The 20548-nt window shown below is 37.7% G+C and overlaps 2 protein-coding genes across 4 annotated transcripts; both read left to right on the top strand.

Annotated features, from left to right (window-relative positions):
* Positions 1-627: 627 nt before the first annotated feature.
* On the top strand, positions 628-8798 carry si:dkey-156n14.3 (zinc finger protein ZXDC). Its single transcript, XM_056751120.1, has 9 exons — positions 628-2496; positions 2581-2733; positions 2827-2905; positions 3471-3601; positions 4159-4329; positions 4419-5296; positions 5405-5659; positions 5867-5968; positions 8246-8798. The coding sequence occupies exons 1-9, from the start codon at positions 693-695 to the stop codon at positions 8330-8332; spliced, it is 3660 nt and encodes a 1219-aa protein (XP_056607098.1). The 5' UTR covers positions 628-692; the 3' UTR covers positions 8333-8798.
* Positions 8799-14848: 6050 nt separating this feature from the next.
* On the top strand, positions 14849-19793 carry rae1 (ribonucleic acid export 1). 3 transcript variants are annotated; one of them, XM_056750531.1, is made up of 13 exons: positions 14849-14922; positions 15287-15392; positions 15474-15578; positions 15666-15758; positions 16072-16158; positions 16485-16571; positions 16700-16771; positions 16914-17021; positions 17437-17543; positions 17632-17707; positions 17875-18069; positions 18786-18871; positions 19479-19793. In XM_056750531.1, coding segments are annotated over exons 2-13 (1107 nt in total). In that variant the 5' UTR covers positions 14849-14922; positions 15287-15302; the 3' UTR covers positions 19480-19793. The 3 variants fall into 3 exon arrangements, with proteins under 3 accessions (XP_056606509.1, XP_056606507.1, XP_056606508.1); XM_056750529.1 differs by lacking the exon at positions 19479-19793 and having other exon boundaries at positions 18786-18875; XM_056750530.1 differs by lacking the exons at positions 14849-14922; positions 19479-19793 and adding an exon at positions 14931-15197 and having other exon boundaries at positions 18786-18875.
* Positions 19794-20548: the final 755 nt, after the last annotated feature.

Here is a 20548-nt window from a genome sequence, read left to right on the forward strand (position 1 = left end):
ATTCCATGCAAAGGTGAATGTTTTTATTATACTGATAAAACAGTAATGATAGCACAGTCATGTAACAGTAGTAAACATTTGGTGGTTCAAATACCCATGTGATGTCTCAAAGTTTTTAAGCATTTGTTTTATGTTTTATTTTTAGTGCATGATTTTCCATCAGATTAGTGCCAGGATTGTCACATCCATAACGGTACATATTCGTCCTCATAATTTGCCTCATAAAATAAATTAGGCCTAACTATTTCTATACATATCAAGAGCCATCCCTTCTCCATTTGTTAGTGCTTCAGGTGTGTACATCAATTCATAGAAATTCTACAAATGCAGGGGTCCTTTTTGCAACATCCATAACGCATGTTTATTTCCTTTCTTTATAAACAGATGGTTCAATATATATGTACTAAAGAGTTGTGGTACTTGAAATGACATTTGCCTGAAGAACCCGGAAATGTATTTTCAGTTTGTGGCGTACCGGATGTTTAGCATGTATGAATGAGAGTAATGATCATCACAAAAACTACACAAGTACGTCATCGCAGAATAAATGCAGAGTATAAGTAAGTGAACTGGACAACGAGTCACGAAAATGATAAACATTCCTGAACATTGAGAAAAAAGTGTACTTGAGTAGACGTAATGTTATACCGGCCTATCAGGAAGATTCACTCTAATGTGATGGGCGGGCCTTAATGTACTGCTGCTACAGGGACACAAAGATGGAAATCCAGGGGCTTACTGACAGCCAAAACACTAACTACCAACATGGCGCCCCGCTTCACGCCTTATTTTCTCAGCAGGGAACAGCTTCGGAGACTTTTGCAAGCGCACGTCAAACTGAAAATGCGATCTCAGATCTCTCCGAATCGATCGGCTTGGAAAGCGACGACAACAACAACCGGGCCAGGTCATCTCCGCTTCAGTTGATGGAAAATGGCAGACTGTCACTTCAAAACAGCCGCGGAAAGAAAGGTGATTTTCAACCCGCAGATGCCGAGCTCAGAGACGTGATTTCTAACAAGCAGAAGGCGTTAAACGAACTACAACTGCTACCCTCAGACTTCGAGAGGGCCGTTGAACATGAGGACGGCGATCTGCAAATGGCGCACCCCCTCCTAGACCCGGAGAGCTGTGAACAAAGCCACACTCCCGAGAGGACTCTTAACAAAACCGCTTCCTTGTCTAGCAAGAACTTGGAGGAACTCTACGCAGTTTTCAACATACTGCATAAAGAAAACGATAATAAGGATCGAGATGTGACCTTGCCTTGTAAAGCAGAAGAGAATGGATTTTCCATGTCTAAATCAAAGACGTTCGCGTTCCTTTCAGATACAGACGAGAGCGTGACCAAAACGTCATCGAATTCTATGCATATGTCTAGCGATAGCAGTAGCACGTCTGAAAGAATAAACCAAACTGTAAGGGCATGTCTTGAATCAGAAAATCAATATCAGATACTATCAGAGGACTCTGGGAGCGATCAAATCGCGTCCCCTGCAAAAATGACTGGCACTACTTTTGTACCAGAGAACAGGGTTGCTACTGATGCAACTGACATGGACTTCATCAATTTGTCTGGTCAGGAGTCCATCAGTAACGGGGACATTGACGGTTCTTCAGAGCCGGTGCATGAAACGTATTCTGGGACAATCATGATCAACAATCAAAGCATCATTGTAACTATTGAAAATGGAATATTGACCTTAGCCGCCCCACCGGAAGGCTTCGCATACAAGGAGGATAAAATTCTAAGCCTAAAAGAACATTTGGGGATGAAAGACAACGAGGACCTTGTGCTGCTCAACTACGACGGGGGAAGTAAATCCATCGGTAAAATCAGCAATGTTGTCTCCGGTCAGCAAAGTGATCCGAAAGCCGGACTAGTCAGCAGTGACCTAGAGTTATCTTTAGCTGATGACTGTTCTCTCTCTGAAATGGGTGTTACTCTTGACTCATGTCCATCAGTCAAGCAAGAGGCAAGAACAGTTTGTACGATAGATTATGGAAGTATTATGTGTCAGAATACACAAGGTAAAACAGTTACATCTGAAGAAGAGCTACAGCCTATAAACCTTTTAGCGGCAACAAGTTTGGCCAAGAAAGGTTCAGTTGTAAAGTATCAATGTCCACAACCGGATTGCTCTAGCACTTTTGACACCCGGCAAAGCCTCAAAATTCACTTGGTCTTGCACACAGATGACCAGCGTCCCTTTAAGTGCACACTGGAGGGTTGTGGGTGGTCCTTCACAACGTCTTACAAACTCAAAAGGCACCTGCAGTCTCACGACAAAGTGCGGCCTTTTAAATGTGAATGGGTAAATTGCGGTCGCTCTTTCACTACGGTCTACAATCTTAAAGCTCATGTTAAAGCACACGAGCAGGAAAATGCATTTGCCTGTGAAGTATGTAGCGAGAGGTTTCGTACCGCCACACGTCTCGCTAATCATCAGAGGACACACTTTGAACCCGAGAGACCACATAAGTGTGAATTCCCAGGTGAGTTTGAATGGTGTTTGCTATCAGTAACCAAATAAGCCGAAAGTAATGCAGTATTACATGTCTGTTTTTGTGCCCTCTAAGGATGTGAGAAGACTTTCATCACCTTCAGTGCACTGTTCTCCCACAACAGAACCCACTTCAGAGAAATGGGCCAGTTTTCCTGCACTTATCCTGGCTGTGATAAGCGATATGACAAGGCCTGTCGCCTTAAAATACACCTACGTAGTCACACAGGTACAAAAACACACCCAGAGACTGGACATAAAGTTACGTCACACCTGTTTTCTTTAATATTCTCATGTGATTTTTTTTTACAATAAAATTTAGGGGAGAGACCTTTTGTTTGCGATTCTGATTCCTGTGGGTGGACCTTCACCAGCATGTCAAAACTACTCCGGCACAAAAGGTGAGAAGCAGAAGATTAAAGTGATAGTTCACCCCAAAATGTAAACACCCTCAAGTTATTCCAAACCTTTATTAATACATGTCGATTTAAAAACAAACAAATAATTTATGACTTTATGAGGACATGAACACATGAGTTGCACTGAGAGTTTAGTTCACGAAATTGTAGTGAAGAAACAGACATAATAAAAAATAAGGATCTTCCGACAATCTGCCAAAATAGAAGTCCGGTAAACTCTGCATTTTATGTGGACAAATATAATTCTATTTAATAATAAAAAAAGAAACCAACTAGTTTAGATAAACTATATCCTTCATGCATAAGCTGTATTTAGTCGTTTACCTTTGAAATTATTCTGTTTTTATTAACGTTTCTTCTTATTTATACATTTATTGCGTTTCGAATGTAATATGGCAATGAAATGTATTTAATGGGTTAACTTTTCACAGATACTAATGTATGAAATTTCAGATTATGAACAACTTTAGGGCGAGTAAATGAAGACAGAATTTTCCTTTTTGGGTGAATTGTCCGTTTAAGAGGTTTCTATCCAACTGTTTTTCAGGAAGCACAATGACGACAGGCGATTTGCATGTCCAGAGGAAGGCTGTGGGAAATCTTTCACACGGGCTGAACACCTGAAGGGCCACAGTATTACACACCTTGGCACAAAGCCATTTGAATGCCCTGTTGAAGGTCAGTATCTTTAATGTCGATTACATTAACAACTGGACTGCTGTAATTATCTAATAGTGTGTTACTTTATCATATTACAACGAAAGAAACATGAATAAATCTAAATAATAAATATAGATAACTTTGGTTTTAAAAAACAGCTTTAATTGGTTATGCTTTGCATATACTGATGTGAATGAATACTGCATTTAAACAAAAAATCCATTCCAAGTGATCAACTAACATTTTTTTTAAAGCGTCATGTGAAACCTGTGAACACAATTTTAAAGACGTTTAAAGATTTTGATTTTTAGTCAAAGAAGAAAAAGTCATAACTTATATTAATTTGCGATCGCATCCTGGGTGTGGCGTCCCTCTCTGGCCATTCGCAACCACATTCTGGTAAACCCCATCAGGCTGTTTCGTGTACCCTCAGTGTAATCTGCAAAATGACAGATGCTTTTAGATTTTCCTGTCACTGCTACAACATTTTCTTGATAAAACCATGGTCTGTTTTTTCTCCACTACACCACCTTTGGATTAAACCAATTGATCATGTTTTCTTTGTAAATGTACAGGTTGTGATGCTAAATTTTCAGCTCGCAGTAGTCTCTACATCCATTCTAAGAAGCACAGGCAGGATGGAGTGATTCTGAGGAGTCGCTGTCCTGTGTCCGGGTGCACCAAACACTTTTCATCACGCAGCAGCCTCAAGACGCACATGCTTAAACACCACAGTCTCAGTCCAGGTATACACTTCAGTACTGTGGAGCAATATTTAGGGTTAAAAATCATGAAGTTTGGTAACGTTGATTGTTTACTGTATCTCTTCCCTCAGATGTTTTGAATCAGTTGGACAGCGCTGCTACTCTCACCCCCAGCAGTGAGCTTACAAGCACTTCACAGATGGTAAGTGCCTCTCCAGGCCCCGCAGGAGCAGAACTGAGCAGTCTGGACTTGTCATCTCTCTTCTCCAGTGTCCCCGCATGTCCATCAACCACAGCTATATCTGCTGGGCCTGGAAGCAACTCGGGGCCCACGTCCTTCTCCATGGACATGGCTCTGATCAACACTGGAATCCTGACAATAGATTCAGCCACAGTTGGACAAGCTGTTACCAGCGCAAAGACTGTGGATCCCCTGATTTTAGCAACCGGGCAAGATATGGGGGTACATGTATTAGATCCAGGATTGGCCACTGGGGGAGCCGGAGGTGTTTTGCCCCATGGAATGTTGCATTTGGATGATGGACAAACAGTCAACCCTGAAGAGCTGGGAACACTGACAGCTCTGGCTATCCAAAGTACTTCATCATCAGAACCACTCCACGCTCTGAGCTCCTGCAATGCCTTGACTGCAGAATCACCGTCAACTCTAGCTCCATCCCTCTCTTCTTCACTCACTCCTTCTCTTTCCTCCCTGACTTCGGCCCTCACTCCAGCGCTAAATTCTTCTCTTGTACCTTCTTTTTCTACCCCTCTTGCATCTTCGATGGCTCTGGCAGGGTCCCAGGTACCAGAGTTACTTTCTCTTCAGACCAAGGCTGACCTAGCAGGCGGTGAGACGGCAGTCAGCCCGTTGTTGAACAGGGTGGAGGTCATGGTCCAATCAGAAGGCAGTAAGGCGTTGTGTCCGTTTGTGTTCCCCAGCCACAATGGATCGTACTGTGGGCAGAAGACCACAGAGATGTCTTCCATCACCCCCTGTCCTGCTATGGTTAGTTATTGTAGAACTTACCTTTTTTTAGCGTTTTTAGTTCTTTACCAATTTATTGACCTGGAAGTGTGAAAATGAATTTAATTTTGATTATTTTTATGGTATTAGGAGAGCAGTGGATCAGCACGCACGGACTACAGGGCCATTCAGCTTGCCAAGAGGAGGAAACAGAAAGCCCCAGATTCTTCCACATGTACGTCACAGACTGGCCAAAGAAAGACGAAAATCGCCAAGAGCACCAGCTCTGCTCAGCCTACCACTTCAAGTGCTCATTTTAGAGAGGGAACCGCTACAGGAAATGGTGACATGCCCATACGGGATCCGGTGACTGGTGCGCAATTTGTCCAGATCCAGCTGCTGCAGGTAAGAAGATGCATGGCATTTTATTTCTTGGTGTCATTTTTGAGCCTTTATGCAAAAGAATAGGCTCGGATTCAATTATATGCACTGGCAAATATGCACAAATCTCCCACAAGATCAGATATTCCTTCCTTAGTCAGATGCAATTCTAGTGCAATTCAATGCAAGACTCCAGGGTTCAGTATACTGATTTGTGTGTTTTTGTTTCAGGATGACCCTGCCGCTGATGGAGCCTTGGCATTCCAGCTGACTTCCCAGACCTCATGTTCGCACTCTCAGCTCACCGTAGATCTGCCAGTCAACATTTTACAGGTTCATACTGCATTACTCATAGCCATTGCATTACATAAGGATTTTTTTCAGTGGCTAGAATGTGCTCAAGCTTTATTGTGTTTATTAACCCTACTAAATGGTGTGCAATATACATCCGAGTTCTTTACATCAGAAGAAGGCATACAACCAATAGACAATCAGTACATGGAATCCTATGCCAACACCGTCTCCATATATGACAGGGCGAGACTGCCTTAAATATTCAAGTAAACAAGAGCTGCGGAATTAAAAGCACAAGAGCATTTAAACCACTTTTTTTTAAATCTACAAATGAAAAGCTTTGACTTTTTTACTGTATATAACATCTAATAAAATATTATATTATGTTAACCAATAATATTATGATCTAATAGCCGAGATTCGTTGCTTTACAGTTTGATTATAGATAAGAGAACTGCATCCAATACGTTCAGAATATCCAGTATCAGGAGAATTTGAGACAGAGGTGGGACCAAGTCTTTGCATGCAAGTCTCGAGTTAAAACCGATTAGTACCTGACTGAAGATACTGCTTATAGACAGTAGCTGTATGGTAGAGCTACTCATTATCTCATTACAGTTAACCATGAAATATGTAACAATTTTGAAGCCTACATATTACATACCTAAATATTGTTAGAACCTCTAGTAAATGATGTATTACTTTTAGTCATCATTTAGAATCGTAAAAGAATCGCAATCTCTATTTGAAACAAAAAAATCGTGATTCTTAATTTATCCAGAATCTAACAGCTCTACTGTATGGGACACACCAGCTATTCTAACCATGCAAATTTTTGGTCTGACCCCTATACCTGTAATATTCTTTGTTCTTATAATAATATACTGTAGAAGATGGTATTAAGGTATAAATTAAGTTATAGAAATGTTGTTCTTTTGATCTTGAATAATATATTTTTTCTCACAAACAGAATGCAATTTTCATTAAACGGAACCTTTTATAAATTAATTGTTTTATTGTTGTAAATTAATTATCAACTTTCCCAAAACAAATTTGTATACACCAAAAAACTAAATTAATAACTTAATTGAACAACATTAAGGTGAATCAATAATGTAAGGAATTTTATTTTGGGATTAATTATCATGTAAAATATGCATCGACTATCATACCATATTTTAACATCATAGAGACTATAGAAAGTAAGAAATATGTTCTGGCATACTAATGCCTGGGCAATGTTTTTTTTAGTTGTAAGAAATTGTTCACTCTTTTCAAAGATATAGAGCTTGTATTCAAGAAATTTGTTATGACTGTCAACCAAAATTGTAATGCTGTATGCTTTGGATTGCACAGAATGAACAAGTGATCATGATAGCAACCGTTAGCTAGTTTGATAGAGCAATCACCTTAGATATTGTGCACATTGAATGCATGTAGGGAGGCTAGCAAACAAGTTGAAATCATCACAAAAATACCTTCTATGAGCTTCTAAACGGCATGTTTCATAAAACAGATTTTAGGGGGGTTTCCCAGACAGGGACTATTTTAAACCAGGCCCAGGCCTTAGTTAAATAAATAAAAAACTTTTTACAAAAAACGTTATTGGTGTTCCTCTTTAGACAATATATTTAAAGAAATGTCAGTGTAAATGGTTTTCGATTAAGACACCTCTGACATTGAAGTTAGTTTGGGACTAGGCTTTAGCCCTGTTCGAGAAACCGCACCTTTATTCTCATGCTTACGAGAGCTACCACGCATGCACAGAAATGAGGATTTTCTGATATTTATGTTTAAACATATGTACAACTATTTTGCGTTTTAACATATTGTATTATTAACCGTTTACTAGCACTTGTCTAATTTAAGTTCTTTGTGTCTGAATTATAAAATAAACATTGTGGTTTAAAACACTGAAATTTTTTGATAAATGACAAGTGTTTTGATAAAAGCGTGCACAGCATTTACCTGTGTGATCCACTTCATAGAACAGCCAACCGTGATCACAACTTTGATGTTTGGCTTTAAAATATATAAAGACTTGCAGAGTCATAGTGTTCAAGTCTAAGTCAAGTCACAAGTCTTTTTTGATTTTATTGAGTCGCAAGTCATGAGACTCAATTCCACAACACTGATGTGAGAACCAATGAGATTCAACACTATCGAGATGGAGCCGGTGTGTCGCTGTATTCTCTTATCTGTACATGACTGCTTGTTGGGAGCTAGAGTTGTGTAATATGCTATATGTTATAGGTTTAAAATGTGGAAAGACATATTTTTAAACCATTTTTAAGTATTAAATATGTTTACTTGCAGGAACCCACAGCTATGACAGAAGATGAAAATGGCTCTGATAACTCCCAGTTCACTGGCAGCACCATCAACCTACAAGATTTGGAGTAACGATAGAAGTCCTCCTCAACAATCATCTGTGACCCCTCCTACAAACTAACAACTGACTATGGCCTTTAACTGTATTTATCTTTAGTCAGCCTGAGTCGACTGAAGGTGAATATTACTTTCCCTTAGGTCATCAGAGCAGTGATGGACGCCGAATTGTTGAGATGCTGTGCTGATGGAAGCCCCAGGTTCCGTCCTCGCCCGGGTCATATTCCTAAACTTTCCGCCACTGTAGATACCGATTAAAAATTTGTGTTCATAAAAATTTGCCTTAAATCTTGATTGACAGCTATGGAGCAAATTCTGATGTTTCAGTGTCTATTTTTGTATGATTTTGTAAAGTGAGATGCTATGGTTCATATATGTAAAAACAAGGTTTGTTTTACTTTTTTTATAAAATCATGATATTGAAACTTATTTATTAGGTTTGGTTTACTTTGAAACAAGTTAATAAAATTTTACATTGAAATGGTTTGTGGTGTCGTATTTACATTGCCTGTTTTCTTTTTTATGATGATTAGGACTAAATTATTATATCACACAATTATTGCTGCAAAAATTTGTGATGTTTTGAAAAGATGTAATGTTACTGCAAAGGCTAATTATAATCATGAACATTTTAGTCACTCAGACGATCTTTTAGACACATTATTTTCTCCCATTTGATTTTTCTATACAAAGAAACTCTGAAACTGTAAAGCAAGTTCTTTTAAACTGTGTTACTTTTGAAAGACAAATACATTATTAGAAATGCAAGTATAGTTTAAAATTAACTATATGGCATTTAACATAGTAGATAAGTATATTACAGTATTTTTACAGTATAATTCACAATACAGAATACTGTATTAGTATGTGCAAAGTATGGTGGTATTGTAATATACTACAGTACAGTCCACTGTAAATTACATTGGTTATTGAGAAATAAATGATTAAGAAATGTTTTAAGATTGTATTTATATTAGCCCAGAAGGACTAATGTGTCCAACTTGAAATATTAATCCTCCCATGTCAACTTGCCGAATAAAAGTCACTTAAACATAGTAAATCGTGTGGCTTTGAAACTGTGACAGTCTATACAGTTGTGTTCAAAATTATTCAACCCCCACTGAAATTGATTGTTTTGGTCGGTTTGAATTGATTATGATCATTCAGTCATCCTGCTTACAATTAAATCAAAGCGGCACGTGTAGGTCAGACAAATATAACATAACATTTATAATGAAATAACCACAAATGTCTTTTCTGAGCTCACATCATTATCAGTTTTATTCAACCCCCAAGTGACATTCAATCTTAGTACTTAGTACAACATCCTTTTACAGTTATAACAGCTTTTAAACGTGCAAGTTTAACACAAGTGTCTTGCAGCGATCTACGGGTATCTTCGCCCATTCATCATGGGCAAAAGCCTCCAGTTCAGTCACATTCTTAGGCTTGCGCACTGCAACTGCTTTCTTTAAGTCCCACCAGAGGTTCTCAATCGGATTTAAGTCTGGTGACTGCGATGGCCACTTCAAAATGTTCCAGCCTTTAATCTGCAACCATGTTCTAGTGGACTTGGAGGTATGCTTGGGATCATTGTCCTGTTGAAAGGTCCAACATCTTCCAAGCCTCAGGTTTGTGACGGACTGCATCACATTGTCATCCAATATCTCCTGGTACTGAAGAGAATTCATGGTACCTTGCACACGCTGAAGCTTCCCAGTACCTGCAGAAGCAAAACAGCCCCAAAGCATGATTGACCCCTCGCCATGCTTCACAGTAGGCAAGGTGTTCTTTTCTTCATAGGCCTTGTTCTATGTTCTTCCTCCTCCAAACATAGCGTTGATCCATGGGCCCAAACAGTTCTAATTTTGTTTTATCAGTCCACAGAACACTATCCCAAAACTTCTGTGGTTTGTCCACATGACTTTTGGCATACTGCAGCCGACTCTTCTTATTCTTTGGGGACAGCAAGGGGGTGCGCCTAGGAGTTCTGGCATGGAGGCCTTCATTACGCAGGGTGCGCCGTATTGTCTGAGCAGAAACTTCAGTACCCACATCTGACAAATCTTTTCTCAGTTCCTCAGCAGTCACACGGGGACTTTTCTCCACTCTACGCTTCAGGTAGCGCACAGCAGTCGAAGTCAGCATCTTCTTTCTGCCACGACCAGGTAGCGTTTCAACAGTGCCCTTTGCATTGAATTTGCGAATGATGCTTCCTATGGTGTCTCTTGGTATGTTTAACATCTTTGCAATCTTCTTATAGCCATTGCCCTTCCTGTGAAGAGTAATCACCTGTTCTCTTGTCTTCCTGGACCATTCTCTTGACCTCACCATGTTTGTAACCACACCAGTAAATATCTAGTAGGAGCTGAGTATCACAGTCATTTTAAAGCTGCCTAATTGGTGCTTATTAGGCTTTATTGCTGCTCCCTGATATCCACGGGTGTTTTCAATACCTGATTGAAAACACTTCATTGAACCTCTGTTCTTCGGAGTGGTAGTCTTTAAGGGGTTGAATAAATATGTCAATGAAGAATTCACAAAAGAAACATTTACTACTGTATTACAAAACTAATTGATGTCATTTTAGTTGCATATGGTTCTTTAAGAAGTCCTTGTAGGATTTCATTCTGAATACAATTACAAATGTACACTAAATTCCCTAAAACCATTTACAGCATTGGGGGTTGAATAATTTTGAACACAACTGTAGGTTGTGGTTAGCGTGATAAAATAAAAATTATTTACAAATCGTGAAATGATTTATACATTTTAAAAGAGAAACTATTTTCTTTATTTGTTTGTTCTTTATTCCTTTAGTTTTTTTTTTTACTTTTACAACACGATAACACCTGGTATGATCTCTGTGCTCAAAATTTAAAGAGACAGTGAACCTTAAATTAAAATCGCCAATAAAATTGTTTTATGTAATATAACATTTTATCTATGATTTTAATTATATTGTAGTTGGAATGGACTAAATAAAAATATATTTGTATAAGCTAATGAATTATATTGAAATGTTTTCATTCTGTTATTATATCACAGTTTTACGCATTTTTAATGTTGTCCCACATTGTCTCACACAAACAGATTACATGTCCCACATTTGGTTTGTTGGGTGGTGGTCACCCTAGATGAGCTCAAGCGAAGATAGTCCCCTTCACATTGACTGAAATAAACATGTGTACACATCCAGGGCTGGAAGCAACAACGATCTTCACCAGCGGTCAGCTATTTGCAGATACTCATATTGAGTTGATCATGTCGCCGCAGTCTGATGGAGTGGAAATTGCTGGAGAAAACCGACCTAGAGGTTAGTGACCAGTGACCACATTGGAATGAAGAGGAAACAATGATACAGTATTAAAGTCCTCGTGAACCAGAAGTTGGGTTCGTTTTTACTTCCATATTTTGACGCATTTCCGAGTGAAATGGAATTTCTAATGAGAAAATTAGTGGGCGTGGCTTTTGTCTTTCTCTGCGATTTGATGTAGGCTATAAAAAGCGCTTCCATTTTGAAATGGAACTGGCAGCAGACTGACAGTTGAAGGGGAGGAGTTAACGGATGCTCCGCCCAAGCCATCTAACATACGTAATTTAAGACGTATTGTCATTACAGGAAGGAAGTGCATTTTCAGATTTTAACTAAAGATTATGAGGACACGAATTTTAAAAAGAGAAAGGCCCAAATTGATAAACTATTTACAAAAAACGCTGCAACACATCATGAAAAAATAGGCATTCTTATATTTACATTTACATTTAGACATTTAGCAGACGCTTTTATCCAAAGCGACTTACAAAGAGTTTAGGAGCAATAAGCGATAGTTCATACAGGAGCCATAATACATTAGGTGCCAATACAAAGTTACTGGTTTCAACAAAAGCTATATTTAATCTCACTGGGACTTTAACAATCTTAAAAATAGTGAAAATCTGTGGCCTAACTAGATTTAAAAATAGTTCCTTGCCATATATTTAGGATTAGTTCATTTAAAATGGAGAATGAACATTATTGTTTTTTATTACCACAACAGGGCTATTTGTTCACAGTGTTTTGAAATGAGGCCTACTTGTTTTTTAAATGTTTTTTAAACATCAACCTTAGTGTTGTTATAAAAAACAATTTAGAAATGTTAAAATAGTTTTGAAAGAAGGATTGTTTTTGCAAGATGTGTGACATTTTTGTTGTTGTGTGACGGTATTGTGTGTAGTTTAGAGAATAGGGCCATAGTGTCATAAACTAACAGTACTGTTTACCTGTTTATTTTAAATGTTAATGAAACAACTATTGTCTGCTAATATTTTGTGTTTAAGATTTTGTGCATAAAAATGTTACAGGTTTTTTTTACATTCATTTTTATGAACCAATTAAATATGTATGTCGAAGCAAAAACATTTTAACAGTGTATATTTTTTAGGCATCCTCCAGAAAGCATGGTGTGGAATTCAACGGCTTTTTATTGTCTCTGTTGCTGATCGGGTATCGAAGTGGACTCACAGCAGGTTGAAGCTTTACATGATCACCAGTCTGGCCCATTCTGCCCAGCTGTTCCAAATGTTTGTACATCTCGTTACCATATGTGACCCTGGATCACAAAACCAGTTTTAAGTAGCTCGGGAACTTTTTTAGTAAAAGACAAAAATACATTGTATGGGTCAAAATTATGGATTTTTCTTTTATGCCAAAAATCATTCGGATATTAAATAAAGATCATGTTCCATGAAGATATTTTGTGAATTTCCTACCTCAAATATATAAAAACTAATTTTTTGTGAGCGGATGGCCTACTACATTGCCTCTGATTCATAACTTCAAAGGTGATTTTCTCAATATTCAGATTTTTTTCAGAATTGTCCTATTCTAACAACTCATACATCAATATAAATCATATTTATTCAGCTTTCAGATTATGTAAAAATTTCAATTTCGAAAAATCTACCCATAAATCTGGTTTTGTTGTCCAGGGTCACGTATACAATCTGGAATGTGCTGCTACTTTAACTGAGCCAGAATTTGATACCCGCACCTGAATTAATGCAATGTTAATAGGTAATAAAACCCAAGGACAATATTGGCAATTAGTTTTGTCAATGTAGGCCTACATTCTCTTTAAATATTGGTAATAAAAGCATGTACTTTGTGTTATTGCTCCGGGTTCAAGTTATGTATATCCTGAATTATTTACTAAAATATTATACCACTTCTAGTGTGTCTATATTATAACTTCTGAACTAAGCTATCTTTTATCTTTTTTTTACTTCATGTGACAGGAATGGTTCAACTCTTTGGACTGGTTGGCAGAAAATAAAAAAATAGAAAAGGTAAAGTATAGGTAGTCTTAACCAGTTTAGATACCATTAATATCTATAATAATATAATATGTTAACATCTATAATAATGTAATAGGTAGACAAATAGATGGTAGTAGGAAAGAGAACAGATAGACATACAGACTATGGATGGATAGGAGATAGTTAGGTATATGTTTATTATTTAAAACAATGAGCTATGATGACTATTGTGCATTATATAAAATTATACGTTTTCTTATTCTGTCGTCAATGATATAACTTAACCTTTCGCCAGCAATGTTGATAACACAGATCTGTCATATTGCTGGTGCAACTCATGTCCATCCATCCATCCATCCATTTTCTACCGCTTATCCGAACTACCTCGGGTCACGGGGAGCCTGCGCCTATCTCAGGAGTCTTTGGGCATCAAGGCAGGATACACCCTGGATGGAGTGCCAACCCATCGCAGGGCACACACACTCACTCATTCACTCACGCACTCACACCCTACGGACAATTTTTCCAGAGATGCCAATCAACCTACCATGCATGTCTTTGGACCAGGGGAGGAAACCGGAATACCCGGAGGAAACCCCCGAGGCACGGGGAGAACATGCAAACTCCACACACACAAGTCGGAGGTGGGAATCGAACCTCCAACCCTGGAGGTGTGAGGCGAACGTGCTAACCACTAAGCCACCGTGCCCCCCGCAACTCATGTCAACTAACAAAATCAAATCCTACCCATAATAAAGATAAGCACATTCCAGATTTTCTGACTGGCATTGTTTTATTGAATAATTATAATAGTTTTTACTAACATGCATAACGAAATTCCCATGGCATACTATGATATATACAGTATATATGTATATATATATATATAAAGTATATTGCTGATTATCAATATTTGTTATATGGGTGCTCAGAAAAAAATCAGGACTGTTAATTTAATGTGTTAATTCACTGTGGATAATTTCCCAAATAATGTGTGTTTGCTACATATCTCCCTGTCATTCATCAAATTGAATGGAGGTACCCATTTACTTGCATTGTTTGTGTCCATACAGTCAATATTGGTACCCCCATTCTTCGGTTTCCAAATTTTTTTTGATGTCTTCTTTTCATTCAACTGAAGAATGAAGGTCATCAAGGTTTTGTGAGTAAATTATGACAGAAATTATATTTGTTGGTGAAACATTTAAGTTAGCCCACCACACTCCATTTCAGTAGGTGGCGGTAATACGAATTCTACACCGATGTACCAAAAACGTTAAAAGACAAGAAGAAGAACTGAGCACGACGTGAGTTGCCTTTTTGCAGTGGAAACCGGGTTAAATTAACAAAATTATTATATCTTTTAAGTGTATTTGGCTGTTCGATATTTTATGTCTTAGTCTTTAATGTAGATGCTGTTGGGGGTTAACCGAAATTCTTGAGGGCAACTAGAGAGCGTTTGCTGGGCGCGAATGTGGTGTTTGGGGTTGTGTACCTGTATTTCTTAAACGGGATTTACAGACTAACTGAATGATATTGAACGATTTCAATTAGTTTTATTATACGTGTAAATAGGAGAAATGTAAGTTTACTCAAATCCGTTTTGTTGTTGTAATTGAGATGTTGTTAAAGCCCTGTATGTAATTATGCTATACATTCTTGTTTTATCAGCTGGTAACTGACTGAAATGAGTTTATTCGGGACGAACACGGGCTTTGGGGCCGGGGCAACAGGCGTATTTGGTAGCGCCACCACAGATAGCCATAATCCAATGAAGGTAACGTTACAATGATTACGAATATAATAACCAGATAATAGAAGCTAATGATATTCATTATAAGATTATCGTTGATAATAGGATGTTGAGGTGACATCTCCGCCCGATGACAGCATAAGTTGTTTGGCTTTCAGTCCCCCTACAATGAATGGAAACTTTCTAATTGGCGGCTCATGGGCCAATGATGTAAGCCTTTGGTTTCATATGAAAACTTTGATTGTTGTCGGAAGACGTGTTTGCATTTTGATCTGCATTTTTTTCTTATAACCTCAGGTGCGATGTTGGGAGGTTCAAGATAATGGTCAAACCGTTCCTAAAGCCCAGCAGATGCACACAGGCCCTGTGCTGGATGTGTGCTGGAGTGATGTAAGATCATAATGCTGTACTGTAGTGTCTTATTGTTGTAAACCATCTCAAGCAAGGGCCAAATGCAATTAACATTTTAGAAATCCTTTATGCTAATTATAATTTCCAATAATAAATAATCCCCCTTTGAACAATTACTGAAAGATATGAATGAACTACAGTGTATCGAAACATTGAATCTCAAAGAATATTGAGATTGATTTTTTTAAGGCGTTACTGGTTTTGATTTTGCACTAATGCAGAAATACACATGACTTGTGTTGTGATGCATCCATTTGCCTGGCTTTAATGTGATGTTTTTGTTTTCAAACAGGATGGTAGTAAAGTTTACACAGCATCCTGTGACAAAACCGCTAAGATGTGGGATCTGAACACCAATCAGGCCACCCAGATAGCGCAAGTAAGCAAACTTTTTACATTTCTGTTGACACTTTGTGTAGTGTGATTAGTCAATATATGTAAAGACATGCAGAACTCTTAAGAATAATTTTTCCAAAACCTGTATATGACTTGGTTCTGTGGAACACAAAAGAAGAAATTTTGAGAAAGGATCTCAGTGGTTTTATGTCCATACGATGGAAGTCAGTAGAGGCTAGTGTGTTTGGTTACCAATGTATTTCAAAATATCTACAGAAGAAAGAAGGTCAAACAGATTTTGTATAACACAATTTTTCAGTGTTGGTTTATAGTGTGATTAACAGTTGTTATATTCCTTCCTTTGCTCAGCATGATGGCCCAATCAGGACAATTCACTGGATAACCGCCCCAAACTATAGCTGTGCCATGACTGGCAGCTGGGACAAAACACTGAAGGTGCTGACACAGCCATCATCTTTACCTTAATGACTATACAGAGCTGCTTTTCACGACGTATAATGTGTTCAACAGTTTTGAGATAAACACTAAAGTATCCTCCTTTTATTTTCGTTTTTTGGGGGCAGTTTTGGGACACCCGTTCCCCAAATCCAATGATGTCTTTGCAGATGCCAGAGAGATGTTACTGTGCCGATGTGGTAATTTATTCTTATTTAAACCTACAACTTCTCCTTATTTTACAATTTAGTCAAAGGAGTATAAGCTGAATATACATGTCAATGAAAAATGTATGGAGAGCTTTTTTAAATGCCAAAGCACTCAAGGACTTCAGTTTTATAGGTATATCCTATGGCAGTAGTGGCCACTGCAGAACGTGGTCTTATTGTATACCAGTTGGAAAATCAGCCCTCAGAGTTTCGACGTATAGATTCACCTCTGAAGCATCAGGTAAGTGTCAGTTCATTCCTAAAGTCAACACTAAAGTGAATTGACGGTCATTTTTCTCATTTGTTCTTGCGTGTGTTTTCACAAGATGTAATTTGATATTTCCACACAAAATACTCGAGTGGTAATGAGATTTGTTACTGGTTTGTTACCGGTGTAATATTTGACGTTAGCCTTGATTTTCATTCTGTTTAAATTGTGTTGAATGAACTGAATTGTTTTCTCACAAACTATTGCTTAAATTTGCCCTCATGCATGCCCTGCATAAAAAAATTCTGTCCTTTTTTTCCCTTTTTATGCTGATTTCTTGGAATGTTGAGTGGTCCGTTTTACTTATTATCTTAACCGGTGCCGAACCTCTGAAAATATTGGTGTACACATTTCTGATGTGTTTTACCTTGTGTGTTTTGTTTAACAGCATCGTTGTGTGGCTATCTTTAAAGACAAGCAGAATAAGCCTACTGGTTTTGCACTGGGCAGCATCGAAGGACGCGTTGCCATTCACTATATAAGCCCACCCAACCCGTGAGTCTGTGTCTAATCTTATAATTTTTGTAAAGTTTTTCATCAAAATATGAAGTAACATTTCTTGTTTGTGTACTTTCTCACTCAGAGCAAAGGACAATTTTACCTTTAAGTGCCACAGGTCGAATGGAACTAACACCGCCACACCCCAAGATATTTATGCTGTGAGTATTCTTTTTTTGGGACATTTAGTGTAGTCTTAGGTGGACCGTGTTGCTCTCCCAAAGACTGTATTCAGTAATCTTATTATACTCCGAAGTAACTGGAAGAGATCATTCTGTCCCTACTTTGCCCCCTTGTCCTATCTCAGATTGAGTTCTTTCTATTTCAGGTGAATGCCATCTCATTTCACCCTGTCCATGGTACTCTGGCGACAGTAGGTTCTGATGGGCGCTTCAGTTTCTGGGATAAAGATGCTCGTACTAAGCTTAAGACCTCTGAGCAGTTAGATCAACCAATTACTGCTTGTTGCTTCAATAACACTGGAAATATATTTGCATACGCTTCCAGCTATGACTGGTCTAAGGTAAAATTTCAGTACATTTATCAATAATTTGATCTTTTTAGAAATGTTTTAGAAATGTTACGCAATTTCACGTTCGTAAGTCAATCAAAAGCTTCCCTTAACCCTGTCGGATAAGTGATATATAACGTGATACACACTTCCATCTACATATGACAACTTCAATATTTCAATAATTCAAATATTTTTGTAAAATATATATTTAAGTATATATATATATAACTAGCTTATTCCTATAATTTCAGTTTCAACAAACTCTCCCTTTGTTACTGTTTTTGTGACTTGGTGGCGAAAATTACACATTGTGCGTTGTAATTATACTAAATTTACTTATTGTTGTATACACATAAGCCCTGTTGTGTCCCAGAGGTGCCTGCGTGTATCCCTGTTAGGGTTTAAATTTGTCGCATTACACAAAATTCTAATATTCCTTAAAATTGTGACACTAATAAATATCATTAGAACCCTTTCTGCAGTGAGGGCGGATAGAAAGTAAATAATCTAAATACATTTTCTAAATTTTTACACAAAATTTTTGTGTGAAGTTCTTTCATCTGTTCTTCCTTTCTAGCATTGTTGTTTTTGTGATTTTAATATTATCCAAGTTACAAGAACATCACCCCTTATCTCATTGAACAAGTATTTTTCTGTCAAGCTAATTCCGTCATAGTCAGTGTGATCTCTGCTCACTTTTGGGGTTTTTTTCGGCTTTGTCACAGGGACACGAATACTACAATCCCCAGAAAAAAAATTACATCTTCTTGAGGAATGCTACTGAGGAGCTGAAGCCTCGGAACAAGAAATGGTGAGAGCGGAATATCCATTACCATGTGGACCGTGTCTTTCATCGGGCAAGGGTTGGGGACAGTCGCACTGCCTTCCTTGCGTTGCACTTTCCTTTCAGTGCATTTGGTCTCTTTCTGAGGCGTTTGGCATATAAAATGCTTAAGTTATTGAGGAAGGCTGGTTGTGTTTGCTTCTAATAACAGAGATCACAATTAGAAAAAATATTGTCATATAAGCTTTAATATCAAATGGTGTTTAGAAGACTCTTTTCAGTTAAAATGAAATGTTAAGGTCAAGAGTTAATAAATTGACTGTTATGGCAAGTCATTTGTTTTCTGATGAAAAGCCATTATGTTAGGAAAAGTTAACTTAAAACGCTTCTTGCCAGAAATTAATATTTCAGTTTGCAGTGCTTTACTAGTGATGTTCATTGGTATTTATTCAGATAATTTCCCAATAGATGAGAATTGACACTTGGGTCATGTGGAAGAACTGGAATTGGCCACAGAATAATGTCAGAAAATAAAGATTTTCTAAATGTGAAGTTTCATGCCTCTTTGAATCGTGTACACCAACGTATTTGAAAGAATGCCATATTGACTGACATCTGCCCCTCCTGTCTTTAGATCTGTCAAGCTTCATCACTGGGAAGACCTGCATTATTGTGTAAATATGGGAGAGAAACCCCAATTTGGCTTGCACCTGGACCAATGGCGTGCCAATGCTATTTTTACGGACCAATCAGAAGGGGCCAACTGCTTATAAGCAATGTTGATGTGAGCAGTGGCTTTTGAGGCATGCTTCAGTATTCTTGGTGTAGTTTTATGTTTTCTCAATGAAGGTCTTCTCTACTTGCCACCCTTTTTTTATACTGTGTTCTAAAAATGCATTGGATTGTGTAACGAACAATAAATCTCTCCAGAGCTTTGTCTGCATTTTGATTTTTTGTGTTTTATTGACTTCCATGCCAAAAATGGAAATTAAAATATATAGGTAAAGGTGAATATATATAGGTGCACATATTCCATATAGGTGACCATCGTAGAATAAAGCTACGCAAATGTTTACATGTAAAAAAACTAAATGCACACAAAACACTCGTATACACTCAACAGCGACATTAGAGTTTGTTACCTAAAGTAAGGTCACCCCCCTCCAAAAAAACTTGAATGTCATAATTTATTCACCCTCGTGTTGATCCAATCCTATGTGACCTCTTTCTTCTGTGGAACACATTAGATCTTGTGAGAAATGTTTTTGTGTCCATGAAATAGCAGTCAATGGAGGGCAGTGTTGTTTGTTTTGTTGTTCAAAATATATTTTTTGTTCTGATAAAGAAAGTCATATAGATTTGGATTGACATGAGACTGAGTATATGTTTAACGATTTTTTTTAAATTACCCAAGGTTAAAAACAAATGGTTATCAAAGAGGCACATTTTACATATTCAAATATATCACGTTTTCTTGTCAAACAGACAATTTAAAATTATTTTATTTTAAGATTATTATAAAATGTTGTCAAGCAGATGTGGTCTTTCACATATATCATGGTAACTGGGATCTCTTAGCCACACGTGTCAGATCAAGGTTAGTTATTTATTCATCTGCAACTTTATTGGACTTAGTTGATGGAAATCCAGATGAAAATAGGATGCATTAATCCAATAGGGGCAGCAAAGAATTTCTTAAATACG

Source organism: Triplophysa dalaica, chromosome 6 (genome assembly GCF_015846415.1).
Source record: "Triplophysa dalaica isolate WHDGS20190420 chromosome 6, ASM1584641v1, whole genome shotgun sequence".
NCBI lineage: Eukaryota > Metazoa > Chordata > Actinopteri > Cypriniformes > Nemacheilidae > Triplophysa > Triplophysa dalaica.